Source organism: Pipra filicauda, unplaced genomic scaffold (genome assembly GCF_003945595.2).
Source record: "Pipra filicauda isolate LSUMZ 115617 unplaced genomic scaffold, ASM394559v2 scaffold8_size5757611_pilon, whole genome shotgun sequence".
NCBI lineage: Eukaryota > Metazoa > Chordata > Aves > Passeriformes > Pipridae > Pipra > Pipra filicauda.
In genome coordinates, this window is record NW_024105087.1 from 3,652,374 (window position 1) to 3,669,910 (window position 17,537).

General features: G+C 39.4%; 1 protein-coding gene across 6 annotated transcripts in view; it reads left to right on the forward strand.

Annotated features, from left to right (window-relative positions):
• The window catches only part of ZNF827 (zinc finger protein 827), a 106,015-nt gene that overhangs the window by 29,532 nt on the left and 58,946 nt on the right, over positions 1-17,537 (forward strand). For 5 of the 6 annotated variants that reach the window (XR_005567158.1, XR_005567157.1, XM_039391017.1 and 2 more), the window contains exons 3-4: positions 2,013-2,185; positions 12,424-12,907. Coding sequence is in view for 4 of the 6 variants with exons in the window: in XM_039391017.1 (XP_039246951.1) it covers positions 2,013-2,185; positions 12,424-12,907 (657 nt within the window). In the remaining 2 variants the exon portion in view is untranslated. The remainder of the gene's footprint in view (positions 1-2,012; positions 2,186-12,423; positions 12,908-17,537) is intronic. The other variant, XM_039391016.1, reaches the window with a different exon arrangement.

The window sequence follows — 17,537 nt, forward strand, 5'->3', positions numbered from 1 at the left end:
GTGAAGTGGTACAGAGAAGACTAACTTTTATATCAATCGGTTAATGTTGCCAATTTTATAAACTGCTCACACCTTTGGGATGAAATTTAAAAAGAAGTGTGGAATCTCTATTCTGATTGTTTTTGAAGGACCGTGGGTGGCAGACCTTTATTTTACTGACTGAGTGCTTGTTTGGTGTAACTTTTTGCCTGTGGTGCTTGCAATTTTGTTCCCGAAACTTCTTTGGGAAGCACTGACTGATTCTCTCCTCACTGGAATAACTCTTTCCAACCAAATGGCACTGTGTGATATAAAATAGACATCAATATAAATGAAGGGAAGCTGAAGCCCATGTTTTTTTTATTCTGAGCTTTATGCAGTATAGTATAGAGCTAACGCGGTTCAGCTTCGGAGCGCATTGGCATAATTCCTGTGTAATGCTAATTGTTAGTTATCACTGGAATCACATGCATTCATCCCAGTTCTTTGTATATTTTGTAATGTGCTAAACCACTGATCCATCTTGTTTGCCGACTTATTTTTAAGGGGGTCAGAAAGAGGTAATACCTTGTAACACATTTCTTTTCTGGGTGATAACCAGAGGCTGGAGAAAAGATGTGGTAGAAGAAAAAGAAGTGATAGGTAAAAATGCTACCCATTAATTTTTTTTCTGTGGTTTGTCTTTCTCCTGCCTTTTGTGAGGAAGTAAAAATGTTTAAAAACTGAAACACAAGTAATTATAGCATTGGTTTTGTCTTACTCTTTAGAGGTGCAGAGAGGAGAACAATTTGATATGTTAAGTACGATAGAATATTTCACAAGGAGAATTTCTGAACTTGTAATAGTGCACACTGACATTGTGTCCTTTTTCTGTACTTACATAATGACTACCTAATCAGTTGAACTACAGTGGTTTTGTTTCCCACTTAATAGCAAGAATTATATTTTAGGATGTGACAGATCTTTCTGGGGGTTTTTATCACTTAGTTCCTCATCGAGGGAATTTGATGTTTGCTATATCCTTATCAGTAGAAAAAGACCCTGATAATAATGAAATTAAATAGTCTGAGGGAATTTTTGAATAGCAATATGCACATTGCTGAGCTCTGAATCTTGTCTTTTAAAGTGAGGAAAAAGGCGTCCAATTCCTCTGTAATAGTAGGACCTTTCTTTATAATAAAGAAGGGGAAACCATGGTGAGAAGATGGATGGATGGTTGGTTGTGCAAAGTCAACCACGAGGAATTTCTCTTTCCTTTCAACTTATGACTAACCATATTTGCCTGATCGATGCCACCAAATCCTTTCCTTATCTTAGGTGAACTGGGCAGTAAAGTCAAGTGCAGACATTTAGGAAGGCAGATTTAAAGCCCTGGCAATTAGAGGAGCAGAAGAAAACCTACGACCCGAAGACCTTTGATGGCTGACATAGCAGCAGTATCTGCTCAAGCCATAACTAAACAATTTCAGCAGCAGGGCTTCTGAAGTCATTCGCTTCTGGTGTTAAATGTATCTGATATGCAATACCAGCATGCTTTTCAGTGAAGCTGTGGATTCTCCTATGCTTTATATCCTGCTTTCCTGCTGGCTGACCATCAGATATGGAAATGGATCATTTTTTAACAGTTAAGCATATTTTCCATACCCTACTACAGCCAGCCTTTGATAGGAAATGAAGCTGCAAAGTGATGATTATAAGAGGCATTCATCTCAGTTCAGTTAAATTATAAAGAACATTAGGACCAGGTGAGGTAGAGTAGCATCCTCTACTGATTAGTGAAAGGATGTTTGGGGCATTAACCTTTATAAATTACGGTGACCTTTCTTAGAGGGATAATAACTAGATAAAGGGGAAGAGGCATATGCGACGGGGAGGAACTGAAATTTCTGGTACCCGTTGTTGTTTAACTAATATGTCTCTTTACAGATGAAACTCTAGCATTGAAAAATGATATCTTGACTATGTTTGCAAGGGAAAAGTATTTGCCAAGTGGCTGTAAAGGATCCTCTCTTTTTCTTCCCCCTTCTGCTAAGCCTCAGAAGAGGAAGGGGGAAAACCTTTCCAGTGTCCGATCTGTGGTTTGGTTATCAAGAGGAAGAGTTACTGGAAACGGCACATGGTGATTCACACAGGTTTGAAGAGTCATCAGTGCCCACTCTGTCCATTTCGCTGTGCACGCAAGGACAATCTCAAGTCACACATGAAGGTAAGAGAAGTGTTTTCTGACAACCAAAGTACTCGAAACATCAGTCAAAAAATGATGGTATAACAAACCTATTTCATTTGCATTTACAAGAACAAAATTTCCTTAGTTGTACTATGAATTATGCCTTTATTTAAGCAAAGAGGCCATAAAAAGATAAAGAAATAACTTTTATTCCCATGCTTGCCTTTCCGTTTTATGCAATGTGGAAAACTGCCTTGAGTTATGTCAACTTGGTGCAGCACAAGCTGTCTGTGACTGACTCACTTCTGGACCTGGAACCACCAGATGCAGGGGTGTTGGGTTGGGATGTGGCACGCAATCACATCAGTGCTGCTTTTCAGGATGCCAGCTAGTAACTCTGCGTGCCATTGCATCACACTAAGTGGGCAAACCAACTTGGCCAGCTCTAACAGAAAACTCCATTGCTTTCTACAGACAGGCCTGCAGTATTAACTTTTTTCTTGTTGTGGGTTTTAACTGCGGGCAGCTCAGCAGTGAATCATCCGAACCAAAATGAACGACAGATTATTCTGTAATGTTTTGTTTTCAAGTGTTTCCATTAAGTTTAGAGTGTACTCTTAACTCAGCCTAAGTTTCAGGCTCAAACTGAAGATGACCTTTTGAAGGAATCTGTATCTGTGTTGATACAGAAAAATATAAAAATGTAAAGAAACTCGGTGTCTGCTTAGCTGAAGTACTACATGGTTGCAACATAAAGAATGCCAGGTCTTGCAAGCCATATAATATGCTTGATGAAGTAAAAATGATGCCTGTCCTATTAGCCCTTCAATGAAGAAGCTGAAGTTCAAAAAAATTTCCCTTGTTAATGAAGTTGAGTTTTATAGTAATAGTAAAATGGTTTATTATAATTAGCATTTTATCTGTTTTAGACAAATGTGTGTAACAGACACTGGTGTGAAGGGGGACAGAAATACCTGTGCAGGTTTCTTAGAGGCTATTGCAGAATCTGAACTCACTAGAGAGGAGTCTGACCTTCCTTACACTCAAGTAACTATTCACTTCAGTTTAAGTTATTCAGATTCCACTGATCACAACAGCAGATCTTACCGTGGTTTAGGTCATTGCTGGGTCTGAAATCATCCCTCTAAAGTCTGAAGGCTCATTCCTTAACACTTTAACTGTGAATCAGTGCACTACTCCCAGGCATCCTTGGTGTATCATGCTAATCCTTGTCAAGTAGGCTTGGTGTTTATGGCTCTTTCTTTTAGGACTTGGTGTTCTGTGTTGACTAGAGGGCACAGATGGCTATCCTAAGTAGAAGATGAATGGATAGAATGGGAACACAGCATGAAAAGAAAGTGTTTTGGTTTGGGTTTTTTTTTTGTTGTTGTCATTTTGGGTTTTTTTTATTGTTTTCAGCTGTTGACAGCCTGCACAAAAGCATGCATCACCTACAAGCTTGCTATTCCCTGCCAAAGACCTGTTGTTTTCCCCTGCTTTGTAAAGGACATCCCTGCAGAGATACAGATACTTGTTCTCTGCTTTTTTTTGCCTTTTTGGCAAAAATTGTTTGCAGATTGAGGGCCTATCCCTTCCTTTATGGCATGGTGATTTCCACAGGTGGTCACTGGTAGGACATTGGAGAAAACTGGGGGCTTTTTCACTGTCTCTGTGTGCTCTCAGATTGGTGGCTCTCTGAGGCCTTTGTGCTCCTTTCTGCTCCCCTACCAACATTAATCCTTTCATTAACTGAGCCTGCATCAGCTTAAAACAGACCTCATTGTACAGCCATGTAACATGTAGTGTTAATTATTTGGTAATATGGAAATTATGACCAAGTAGTGCTCAGTTAGAAAACACTGAGGTCAGAATCAGGCCCAAAGCTGCTTGACTCGATGTAAGATTACAACCTCCTTTAGCCTTACTGTGAAGGCAATATCTGAAGTCTCCTCAGTCAATGCAGTCCAGTCATGCAGGTCATGATGGAGTTGGGAGTCTTCTTCTGGTAAAACTGCTCCCTATTTGAGATGAAAGTAATTGTCTTTAAAAACTATGTGGTCTGCATTTTCATTTTGTCCTTGTTATAGTCTCATGGATAGATGTAAAGAATCACAAGGACAACAGTCTGAAAGTTTTATGTTTCACCTTAATGTCAATCAGTTTCATACACACTTTCTCAATTGACTAGGCCATTTGTAAAAATATTTTCTATCACATCAAAATTGAAGCAGGTGAATGAGGTAAGGATGTGTTAGTCATGTGTCCAGAAGTGACAGACATAATTTGAGGGTTTTTTGGTGGAAGTATAAATAATTGATAAGCAAATTAAAAATAAAAAGTACCAGATTTCTTTTTCATTATAAAACAGTGCTCCTTTTGAATCTGTGTGTATATGAGATGATAATACCTGGCACATATATAAGCCAACAGCGTTCAAAATGGAATGAATACACATCAGAAATGGTACAGCACAGCTGGGAGCTACTTAGGATGGAGTGTTCTGGTTATGCCAGTAGGTTGTTTCGGTTGTCTTCATTGTCTTACTATCCTTTGGGAACCACCTGGCCTATCTCCTTCCTGGCAGGCAACTTGTGAAGGCAGAGCTGCTTCCAGCTCTCCAGCCCTGTCTCCCTCCCCATGAGGCAACTGTGGCTACAAGTGAAGACGCATTTTTCAAAACTAAAAATGCTACTCAAAATTAAGGTACTGGGTTGGTGTTTGTTGTTCATTATAAGCCAATTTTTTTATTCCAGAATGCTATCACAAATCAAGCTTTTTTCCTTTAGTGCTGCTCTTCAGTTTTCATGTTTTATGCTCTATTGATAAAGGATGACAGGCAAAACCTGTTGAGGTGTTCTTCCCAGCTGCAGTCCTCAAAAAAAGTCTAGTTGTCTTATCTGTCTTTCTTCCTAGGCAGCATAGGCAAGAGTTTGAACCACCTCGTCTTTTTTCTAGGTTCTTCTTAGGTATTCTCCTTGAAACTGATTATTCAGTGATTTAATTTCCATGAGTGGTTTGTGCGAGTCCATATGGGCCTTCCTTACTGTCTGTATCTTTAGGTTAATGACAATAGCTACATAATATAAATACTGTGTAATTTCATGGTAATTATAACATATCTAACTGACTGACCCAGAATACAACGTTGCCAATGTTTTTGGTGTCTTGTCACCTGCTATAGAGAAAATCTTAATAGAGAGCTGGAATGATTCCAGCCCTGACCCATATTCGGATCTACATGTGCTACCCACCACGCTGATGGAGCATTCTTCCAGCAGGGGCACTTTGCCAGAACCAACTCACAATTGGAGGCGAGGAAGTGAAAGGCACAAGAAGGGAAACAGAAGGAAGGTTTCCACACAGACACACAAGGAACAAGGGTGGCTGAGTAGCCTGCCTTTTAAGGCACGCAGTGTTATCTGTAATTGTCATATTGTGTTTAGATTCCACTGTGATAGGCACCTTAGAAAAATCCTAAAATAGACACAGTACAGAATTTTATTAGTCTGTTTTGGAGGCAAATTATAGTGCACGCATAACCACAAGTTCTGGCCCTTATTCCCAGGAATCTTGAGGGGAGCATCTCAGGACCCAATTCTGGTATCATAGTGTGGTTTCCAGGGATTCTGAGAATACTGAGCTGAAAATGAAGCTGGAAAAAATGAATGGGTAACTCAGAGAGGTGTCTTGTCCAAGCAGGCCACAAGTATTGTACTTGAGTTCTTCTCTCTGTTTATCTAAATATATATTCAGTTGGAATATGTTTTCTTCTTGAGAGAGTGAGTATCTTATGGACTTTTTCTGCAGAAAGCAATGGAAAGTTGTCGTGCAGTTCAGCGAGATGTGTTCAGACTTTTCTGTTTTTCCTGGTAGGGATTAAATTTACCTCAGAGCAATACTGCAAGCACCAGTCAGACTTTGGCCAGTTTGTGTCTTTGGATCATGCACATACCTTCCTCAGCAATTGGTGGACAGATAGGCTGTGAGATCATACAGATATGTTCCAAGAAAGCAACAGGATATTAGCCTGAGCACTTGGAAGGGGGAATGAGGAAGAGGAGCATATGGCCAAAACCAATATCTATAAATGTTCCTTGTGCTGCTATATAGACCTAAGGCAGAAATGGGTGAGCTAGCCTTTCTAGCAGAGGAAAAGAAGTTTAGCATTGTGAACACATGCTGAAGCATGATGGTATGACAGCAAACGAGGAAAGAGAAGATGAAGCTTAGCAGAAAAGTTAGATGCAGTGGTAGGCAGGTCATGTGATGCTCAACCACAGGATTTTCCTGCATTTGTTGCTTATGAAGAGGGACCATGTGGTGAGGTCTCAGATTGATGCTCCTGTGTAATATGAAGAGGGTTATAATCAGCTTCTCAGTTAGGGAGAGGCTACATGACAGTGGGAATCAGGAAAGGCCCTGAAGAATGTAGCCAGGTGCTCACTGCCCCTTCCTGATTTGTAGGTGCTCACTGCCCCTTTTCCCCTTTTTGTTCCTCAGCTAGTGTCAGACAACTGAATAAGCATTCCTAATCCATTTTTGTGAAGTATAGGACAAGTTATTTTAAAGCATCTTCACCATATTGGGAGAGGAAGTTGACTGTGTTTTATGAGTGCTTTTTTAGTTTGATTTAAGTTACGCTTAAAGAGCCCTGGGAGCCACCTGTGATTCCATCAGCTGAGGGGAGGCAATACAAACTTGCACAGCTTTTCAACATGTTAAATCTTTGCCCAGAGTCTCAGACAGGTGCCAAAAGTGACTTCAAGTATTTCCTTTTTAATCTTGTTACTTTTTGCATATGAGAAAAGGATAAGACAGGATATGCATTGATACCTTAAATCTCTAAGGAAAAAAAATACTGTTTTTTGAACACCTAGTCCAGTCTAGCACTGCAGAGAGGCTTTTTTTTCCCTCCCCTTTGCTTTCAAGCGAAGCAAAGAAGTAGTTTCAAAAAGAAAATACTATATAAATAACGTGTGTGTCCTGAGGGGAAGGATCATATCAAAACTAACACCATAGCACTAAACTTTTGAAAATACAATACTTTAAAAATTAGGGAACTTGTCAGAAAATAGCATGAAATGAAAGAGCAGAGGGCACATGATAGATGCAAAATGGAAAGTGTAATCGAATGCAGTTGCAGAAGGTGGCATTTTACTAAAAGAGAGTTAAAACAAAAACAAACCCAGAAAAAAAACAGTACATAGGCAGGTATGACTGACTGGCTAGGATGTAGTAGCTTTTGATTGTAGTAGTTGCTTAAACAGCTGCCCCTCATGGAAATGTTAATCCTCTTGAAAGTTGGTGAGAAAAACAAAACTTACAGGAGGCAAAGAAAGAAGTGATAATTAGGTCACAGAAAGTAAATAAAGAGTGAATAGCCAGAAGCAAATATAGCAGTGAATAGATTCAGCAGCCCAACCACCTTATGGTCTGCTCTTGCTTAGGAATGAAAGTTCTCAAAAAAAAAATTCCTCTTACTCTGAGTATTTTTAAAATAATAATTAAAAAACCCTGTTAAATCCCACAAAAGAAAGGTGAATGCCTTTGTCTCATAACTAGAAGGGAGAGTTTGTGGAAAGCATTACCCCAGTTTTAAGGAAGGGGAAAAGAAAAGTTCTACCACAGCAATACTACAAAATTGCAGGACGTGCCTATGTCACTGTATTGCTCATCCCTACTCCCTGGTGTATCCTGTTGGGTGGGATCACATGTATTTGTGACTGTGGTACATCTATATGGCTGGTGAATCACCAGGGATGTTAATTTTAAGTATGAAAAGATGACCTAGGAAACGTCTTATTATGATACCAGAAAAGTTAGTATGTCAACAAAAAATGTAACAGAAAAGATCCCAATACAGTGCTACAAATGATGTGGTACGATAGGGACATGTGGTTTCTGTAAAAGAAAATCATGTGTTCTTATACTAAGATGTTTTGAGCATGTCAGGAGAATCATGAACTTAAGAATCAGTTGAAATTTATTTGGTCTATAAAAAAGCCTTTGGCAAAGCTTCTCACAGAGAAGCTGCCAAATAAATTAAGCAATATGATGTACTATGGCAAATTAGAAATCCACCAAGAGACAGTAAAACAAAGGGTAGGAAGGAATTAGCAATTTTAAGCATGACAAAAGGCTAACAGAGGGGTGTTCCATTACTAAAAGTGGAATTGTGCATATTTTAACAAATGTGATCTGCACAAAATGATGACTGTGGGTAAGAAAATTGTAGATGATACAACCTTATGTGCACGAATCAAGATTAGAAAAGGCAAAGATTGAAAGGGAAAAAAAAAGATTGACTGACTGATAAGCAAGGGGGCAAATGAAGTTATTGTTGACGAATACAAGGTACTGTACCTTGGAAACCAGAGTCTAATAATGCACCTGGCTGTCTGATATAATGAACTGTAAATGCTCAGGAAAAATATCTGGATATCATTGTAGACAGTTCAATGAAAACCTTTTCTTGACATGCACAGGAGTAGTTAAAAAGTACACTAAATATTTCAGTGTCTGGAGAATAAAACAGAAGTAACACTGAAAATATGACAATGCCATTATTACCATATGGTATGCTGCCACTTCTGGTCACTGCATCAAAAGAGACATATCAGAAATAGAAGGGATTTTAAAAGTTGGCAGTGAAAATTATTAGTGGGTTAGCAAAGAAAGAACTCCCTTTGAAGAAAGAAGCTGAAAAGAATGGGACTGCCAGGAGGGTAAGAGAGGTGTGATCAAAGGTGGGAGGTGTGATAAGAATAATGCATGTGATAGAGAAGAAGAATCCAATTGCCTCTTTTTTTCTTTCTTGTAATTTGAGAATGAGGAGGTAGAAAGAGAAACTGAAAGAAACAAAACTTAAAAACTGTGACCAATGGATTACTTGTATCGAAGTCCTCAAACCAGCCTGAAGTTTGTAAGCACTGTATAGTTTTGTTGAAAAGATCGAGCACACGCTGAAATAACTGTAGAAACACAAAATATCATTTGAGAGTTGGCAGACTGTAGGGTTAATAAAGATAATAGAAGTACTTTGCCCAGACAAGGAGAACATCCGTAGTTAAAGGAAATAAACTCAGAAGCCAGAAGCCTGTAAGTGTTTCCGACATAAGTCAAACAGTAGTTTTATGGGATTTTGAAAGAAGCATTCTCTATGAGCAGGTTGTGCACTGTGGTTTGTTGCAGTGTAATTCAGAGAGATCCAAATCTGGCAGCAGCTGGGCTCAGACTGGGACTTTGGGGAAAACCTGCCAGCTGCACTCTTGTCTCCTCCTGCCTGTGATTCTTGCAGGAATGGCCTATTTGAGTCTAAAGAAGACATCTGATGGTTTGAGTAGCATTAACACAGTGTAAGAGCCATTCTCTGTCTCATGGAGGGAGAAGGCAGCTCTTTGGACTGCAACATTGTGTGGCCTAGATCTTCCCTGTGGCTTTCTGTGTAGCTCTACGGGGTTTCTTGTTTTTCATTCTGCAGCAAGTAGTTACTGCCTTGACTTTTCCCTCCAAATAGCATAGAATGGCCAATTCTTGGCTCTTTCAACTGCTGTTGAATTAGAAAATAAGGGACAGTTTTTTCTTTAGAGGGACTTTCGCTTCGGTTTCTAATAGTGTTCAAATTTTTAAATGAAAAATATTATGTATTTTTGAAAATAAAATAATAAAAATATGTTAAAATCTTCTGGTGGCAGTGGACTTTGGACATTGTAGGCTAAATATTGGGCTTGATGTTTTTTCATATGTTTTTTGTTTTCTAGATCTAAAATTTTTCCTTTCAATACGAAAATATTTGGGCTTGAATTCTGTCGCTCCTTCGGCTGCAAGTTATAAACGTACTTTGTTTTATGAGAAATCCATACATTTTTTCAGCTGTTACTCTCTTTGGGCAGGAAAAAAATCCAAATGAAATGAATCAGTCACTCCTATTTTCATCCATTCTCAAAAGATATTGCAGGGGTGGCATGCCATACTCCCAAGAAGAGTAGGTGGGCTCCCACATTGACTCAGCCTTCTGAAGGCATCGTATTGATGATAGTGATAAGGGCCTCTAGAAGAAGTGGTTAAATATGTAGGCAGGGAAATGTTGATTGAAGGGGATCCTGGAGAGAAATCCTGACACAGAATCTCAGTGGGTGTAAGAGATAGAGTTGCCATGGTGAGAGTGCTTGCTACCATCAGTACATCTTGGTGCTCTTCATGAAGAGTGCTGTGAATACTAACTGCTGTGCTTACAGACCATCCTGTTTCCAGTAGTGTAGACAGGCAATCTGCTTGGCATTTCCATTGTAACCTGTTAATATTTAGGATTTATTGTGCTGCTATTCTTCTGTGAGGTTGCTTTAAATCTGTTAGGTTACCATTAGCTTCTCTCTTCTTTTTTTTTTTTTTTTTTTTTTTTTGTTGTCAGGTGCAGTTATAAGATTCCAGAATTACTTTGTCTGTAAATGTCATGCTTATAAAATACTGAGAATGTCATTCTGTGAAACAGCTGGCCAAGAGAAGTTCTCTCTTGCTGTGTGTTTGTCTAGTACTATTCTCTGGAGCCCTGGAAGAATTGCTGAATGAAAAGTTATACAGCACTAGTGAAATGTGTCTTCCCTGAATGCAAAAAGCACAAAAAGAGGGACATCTCCCAGCTTCATGTTTTAGCAGACCAGAATTGAGGTCTTGTGTATGTAGAGCTAGGGAATCCTGGATTGTGACCGAATTCCTCTTACTACACAGAAAATTAACTGGGCCAAGTCTACAACCATGGGAAACTCCAGCCTGAATTTTGTCAGGGCTGTGTTTGGGAAATGCTACTGTAACCCCAGAGCTCTGCAGTGTCTGCACTAGGACTCTTGGGATGTAGATCTCAGCTCTGCAGGAAACTGGAAAGTGCCGAAAGCCTTAGCTAAAGCTGGGTTTTCTAAGCTCCCTGGTGTAGAGCTGAGCTTTGATTACAGCTGGAACTCTCAGGGCTTTTGGACTCCCAAATTGTAGCAGCAAGTCTTGGATCCCTGGCACAGCTGGCTGCTACTGAGCCAAGCCCAGGGAGCAAGGGAAAGAGTGCCACTCAGTAGGGTAGGGGAATCACGCCTCGTTTGCCAAGAGTTCATTAAACCTTTCCATGTTTCAGGTGAAATATTTTGCTTACAACAAATTGCCATTTTCCAACAGAAATCTGTCTCACTGAAATGTTTCCAACCAACTCGAGTCACAAGTGAAAGCTCAGTCTGGTGCCAGTTTGCCCTGATCACATGTTCATCAATTAGTAAGGAGCAAATGTATATATTTGCCAGTCTTTTTGCAGAGACTAGCCCAGAATGCCAGTGTCAGGATTTCAAATTTATTTGTGAAGTCACAGTGAAAAAACTTTTCAATAGAACTGCTGCTATTACTCTGGGCTCAGTTGTTCCTTCCCTGTAACGAGTACTGTATTAAACAAAAAATTGTATAATTATATGTGTGTAATTTATATAGTTTGAGTGTGTCTGCTCATGTAATGTGTTAGCCATTACATATGGGTGGATGGAGTTCTCTTTAAAAGGTAATCAGGATCAAACCTAGTACCTAGGATACTAGGCATTGTGTTCATACTGGAGCATGCAGGCTCTGTGAGAAAGAGCCTGCAGTCAGAGTATGAGGACAGTAAGATTAACTGTGATTCTTAATAGACTGTTAGAATAAATTGCAAACACCCTATTTTATGTTTGTATTTTATCATAACAGAGCTGTTTATTTTCTGGTAGAATTAATTTGCAGCAAACTATTTCAGTAACTCCTTGGTATTGCCAGGTGCTGTGTTTTTACCCTAATGATACATAAATCAATGAAAGACATTGCTATGCAGGTTGGTTTGGTTTTTTTGTTGGGTTGCTCTGAACAATTTTTATTTGTGAGGTTGCAAAGAATGATGTGGTTTTTTTTAATCAAGAAAGCTACTAGTTACAGTTTGGAAGTCTTTATGTACTGACAGGTAATCAGGATCTGGTTGTAAGGACTGTTTGATCCAAAGCAGACTTCATCATTTCCAAGCTGCAAAAACAGATGTTCCTGATTTTTCTGTTTTCAGTTGAGCCTGATGTTTGTGTTCTTTGACTTACATGTGAAAGAATCCTACTGTTCTTAGTGCCTGACTGCTTTCCAAGTGCTCACAATGAAGAGTTGACTCATTAGTTAGCATCATCTTTTTTATTTAAAATAGCATGAAAAATGTAGAGTTGAGATTTCTACAATGCTATTAATATGTTTTGCTTAACACATGCTTTTATATCTTTCACCTCTTGAACCAGGTTCATCAGCACCAAGACAGGGGTGAGACCTTTCAATGCCAGCTTTGCCCTTTTACCTCCTCCCGCCACTTCAGCCTGAAACTCCATATGCGTTGCCATCAACATTTCCTCAGGACAGAATCTAAAGTGAAGGAGGAAATACCAGAAACTGAGGTGAAGGGATCACCACAGCTAAACAGTGACTCCTGCCCGGGACCACAGAGGGAAGGAGGTGGACCTGACCTCACGGGATCAGCATCTGTATCTAAAACACCTGATGTGGCTGGGCAGCCTGGTGGGGGTGTTCCACCTTTACTAGTGAAAGAAGAGCCCAAAGACGACAGTGGTGTCTCCGCTGCACCTTTTGCTCTTAGCACTGTTGACAGAGCCCCCAACAACACAAAGCTGAAAGACTCCTCTGACTTTGTGGCCAACACAGCATCGGCACTATTCAGCCAAGACATCTCTGTCAAGATGGCATCAGATTTTCTTATGAAGCTGTCAGGTAATTGAGCAGCAAGCAGCAGCATCAGCTGCTCCTTCACGGGCTAAGAAACACTTTGCCTTGGGTTTGCTAAGTCAAAGAATTGCAAGGAGGGTAACCTTTTAGCTTCTTAACCTAAAATTTCTTGTTTCTTTTGATAGGAGAGGTGCATGACGGGGGGAGGAGGGGAAACAGTGAGAAAAGAGAGTGATTTTGCTGTTCAGTTGCTGGGATTGGGAGTCAGATCTTTTTATCCAGGCTTTGAAGTTCATTGACGATTACCTTGGCAAATCTCATTTGGTGTGTTTTTAAGGTATGCTCAATACCTGCAGTTCTGGTTTGAAATCACACTGGTTTGAATATTCAGCTAAGTTCTCTACCTTTACACCCCTGTTAAAAAGGACCAATAAAGTACTGGTCACCTTCCTTTCAGAGTAGTATTTGAGGTCTAAGTATAAATACGTATGAAGTATGAGTGTTATTGCATTTCTTGGTTATTAACACTTTTTTTAAAAGGGTGGTCCCTGATTCATGAACAGCTTTTAATTTTTTTATTATTTTAATTGAAATCCCTTTCTAATGCAAAGCATGTGTTTACCGGTTTTTTTACTGCCAGATTATTGCTGAATGATATTCATATGTGAGACTCTGAAGTGGAGGATGTGTTTAGGGTGAATCTATTGTATTTTATGTGCTCTTCTATTGATATGACTGAATACTTCAGGATTGTCGATATGCTGGGGAGGTGCTCTATACCAAAGTTTTTCAAAATTGGCCTTGAATTTTTAAAGAGAAAGAAGTCAGGAAAATGTTACTGAAGAAACTTCTGTTTCACAAGGAGATGTCAGTTCCTAGGGCAAGTTTTAGACTTTGGAGATAGAAGATAATCTTGTCAATAGAGAATGATTAGTCACCTTCCTCTTTTAAATGGAAAGTAAGTTACATTTTAGCAAATTTTATTGTCACGTAAACTAAGGAATTAAGTCTGTCTTAATGCCATTGCCTTGGTGGAACCACAGCCATTTATGGTGAGGCTTGCAGTCCTCATCTGTCCAGACTTTTATACCTCTGGGATCACAGTTCTGTGAGGAATTGAGTACAATGGGTAAACACAAAAAATCAAGACTGAGGCTTCACAGAGCCAAGCTGGAAAACAGAAAAGAGCTAAGGGCAATCAGGAGTTGAATTGGGCTGGCACAAATGTTTTGCTGTGTGGGTTGGAAGAAGCCATAGAACCCGCCCTTTAAAAAAAATTAATAATCCATTGATATAATTTATTGCTATGACTAACAAAAAGCGGGCAGGATGAGTCTGTTTTGATTTGCTTGTACATTTTTTTTACTTGAGTTTCAAATTTGGCCTCTATGTGAAATCCATTTCGCATTGTCTAAGAGCTGTCCCACACATGGGGTTGTTCTGATGTCAATCTTTAGATTTGGGTTGCTGTGCACGAAGTGGCTCCTGCACATCAGCAGTACTGACCTGGAGATGGTAGTGCTCATGATGGCTGCATGTAGCAGAAAGCAGGAGGGGGGGGGGAAAGCCTGAAAGCTGAGAAAACATACAACATTTTGATGTGCTGCTTTTCGTGTAGCAGTTGATGGGAAGCTGTTTACAGTTTGGCAGACGGTCGTGTTTTCAATGTCTGATCTATTGGCATCAGAAAAAGGACACATAATGTACGTTATTCATGCAAAAGGCCTATGCAGTTATTTTATGGTGACTTACTAAAGGTCTTCAAACCTGACTTGTATGCACTGTTACCTAGCAACATGTTATAAAGTCACTGGGGGAGCGAGATGTATGTGTAATTTTGTATGTCCGCATATTTGGATTAAAATGTGCTGCCAGTCACCAAGTTTGGTACGGAAGAAGAGCAACGTCTAAAGGAAAGGAATTTCTTTTCTTCTGAGATTTATTTTGTTACATACGTTTACTGCGTGCTTTCCTCCATATAGTGTGCATAAATTTAGAGGAGAAGTAATTCTCTTTTAGCAAGTTGGCTAAGTATTAGCTGCATTTTAACAGTTTGCTGTGCTGAACGAAGTTCCTTTGAGTGATTTCTTTATTACCACAGTCTTGTTAGGCCCATCACAGCTTCAATTATTTGCCCTACCTTTCCAATGATATAAATCTTTTGACATCTCAAATTGTATATGCCAATTGTAACAGCCAGCACAGATTTGTGAGACCAAATTATGTCAAAACAATCTAATTTTCTTCTCTGACAGGCCTTGTGGCTAAGAAAGAAGCAGTAGATGGATACACAGACTTTTAGAATTTGGCGTTTATTCATATTGAATATTGATGGTTTAAATGAACGTTTATTTTTGCTTGCCAATGCTTATTGCTCCTCTTCTTGGAGGGGGCCTGTTGGTTCTCATTTCTGTGCAGTTTCAGCCTCTGCTTTTTCTAAGTGTGTGACTCAGAGGAGCGCTTGTCTCCCCTCAGACCTGAGTTCCAGTTTCCAAAAGTTTAACTGGCACACCGAGGGTGAAAGACGGTGCAAAATTGGTGTTTATTAAGTGTTGGGAATTTTAAAACTGAATCTTAATAAGCATGTGTATAATCTTGACACTCAGTATTATTTCTGAGTGTACAGTGCAGCACCTCTCTAGTCTAGATGAAGTGGATGTCAGATGGTTGGAAAACAGTACACTGAAAGTAGTCCACAATCAAAAGAGAAGAGTTGCAATCAAAAGAGATCTGTGAAAAATGTGCAACTGTTCAACAACCAGTTGCACAAAACACGAGACCAGGAACAACTATCTAGGTAGCAGTTCTGTGGGAAAGGAACAGGAGTTAACAGCATCATACTGGTGCTAAAAAGGGCATAATTGTACTGGGGTACAATAGAGAAATAGCCTCGAAGAAGGGGGAAACAGTCCTGTTCTTCTCAGTCTTGCTGAAGCCCAAGGTTTTGGCACTATAGCTTATAAAGAGTGCAGATAGATAGAAAGATTTAAAAGGATACAGTGGAAATGACTGGGAGGTTTAGAAAACATGTCCAATGAGGAGAGCTAAAAGGGAGTAGACTGTGAAGCCCATAGAGAAGACTAAGGAGAGTCATTAATGACCCTTTAATGCATTAAAATGTTTGTCATAGGGAGAAGGAAATAATCTGTTGATGATTCATCATAGAACCATAGAATTAGTTGGGTTGGAAAAGACCTTAAAGATAACCTAGTCCCAACCCCTGTGCCATGGGGCAGGGACACCTCCCACCAGACCACATTTCTCAAAGCCCCATCCAATGTGGCCTTGAAAACTGCCAGGGATGGGGCATCCATAACTTCTCTGGGCAACCTGTTCCAGTGCCTCAGCACCCTCACAGTAAAGAATTTCTTCTGTATATTGAACCTAAATTTCCCCTCTTTCCATTTGAACCTGTTACTCCTTGTCCTGTCACTACAGTTCCTGATGAACAGTCCCTCTCTGACTTCCCTGTAGACAGATGTATGCAGATGATGTCTATCCACGCATATCCACCAATGCTTAGCCCTGTCATAGAAGGCCACCAAATTTGTCAGGCATTATTTTTCCCTTAGTTAAGCTATGTGGGTTTGACAGTTATCACCTCTTTGTTTCCTATGTGCCTTAGCACAGTTTCCAGGAGAATGGAAATTATTGTAATTAATCATAAAATCATAGTTAGGACAAAAATTAAGAGGATTATATTATATTGCTGTAAGTTTTAAGTTAGCATTAGGAAAGTCTTTCCACAGTTAAGCTATTTAAACCTCTGGGATAGTTTGGCTGGAGAGACTGAGGCATCTCTGCCACTGGACAAATTTAAAAACATGTTCAGAACAGGTTAGGGGAGCTTTAGATTTAAAGAGGTTGAGAAATACTGGTGTGGGTGACCTGTTGAGACCCCTTCATCCCCAATTCTGTGCCATTGCTTGCCAGAAAGATATGTAATTACATGTTTTATGAAATAAGGCATAACACAAATCACCAAATGTAAACCTAAAAGTTAAAACAAATCTTGAATTTTTTTTTTCCAGATTCCATTCTCCAGGTCCTAGTTTAAATTAGGAGAGGCTTTCAAATTCACAGGAAATTTAAAAGAGTTCTCTGAAATTTTATTTAAATTTGTTTGTAAAGGGAATTAGCAGATGACTGAACATATAAACAGAGGAATATTTGAGCATGGACATGTTTTTACGTTCAAATCTTCCCTCTCCTATTTCAGTAGAACTGCTTACATGGCTTTAAGTTGCCCGAGTACTTTGCGGTATCAGTGCTTTGCCAGAATGTTTTCTTCCCCCAGTCCATTAATTCCATATTGAAACTTTGTAACAGCATTCATATCTTAATTTGAAGAGTATTTGCTTTTCCTGTTTTGAAGGTTTCAGTGGCAGACATTATACAACCCATCTCTTTAAATACTGATGTCCTTCCACCCACTTTTAAGGCTTGGGGTTTTTTTGTAATAAAAAAGTGTCTTTCACAATGATCCAAATTACAATGGCCAGTGTACCCTAGTGGTGTTATTATTGTGCCTGTGTTATGTGCTGCAGTTACTTTTAACATTTGAAAATAAATGAATCCCAACAAAATGAATGGGATTCTTGCACTATTGCTCTCAAAGGGATTCTGTGTGGAAACAGTAATTGTAACACATACTTCACTGCTGGCCTCTCTCCCC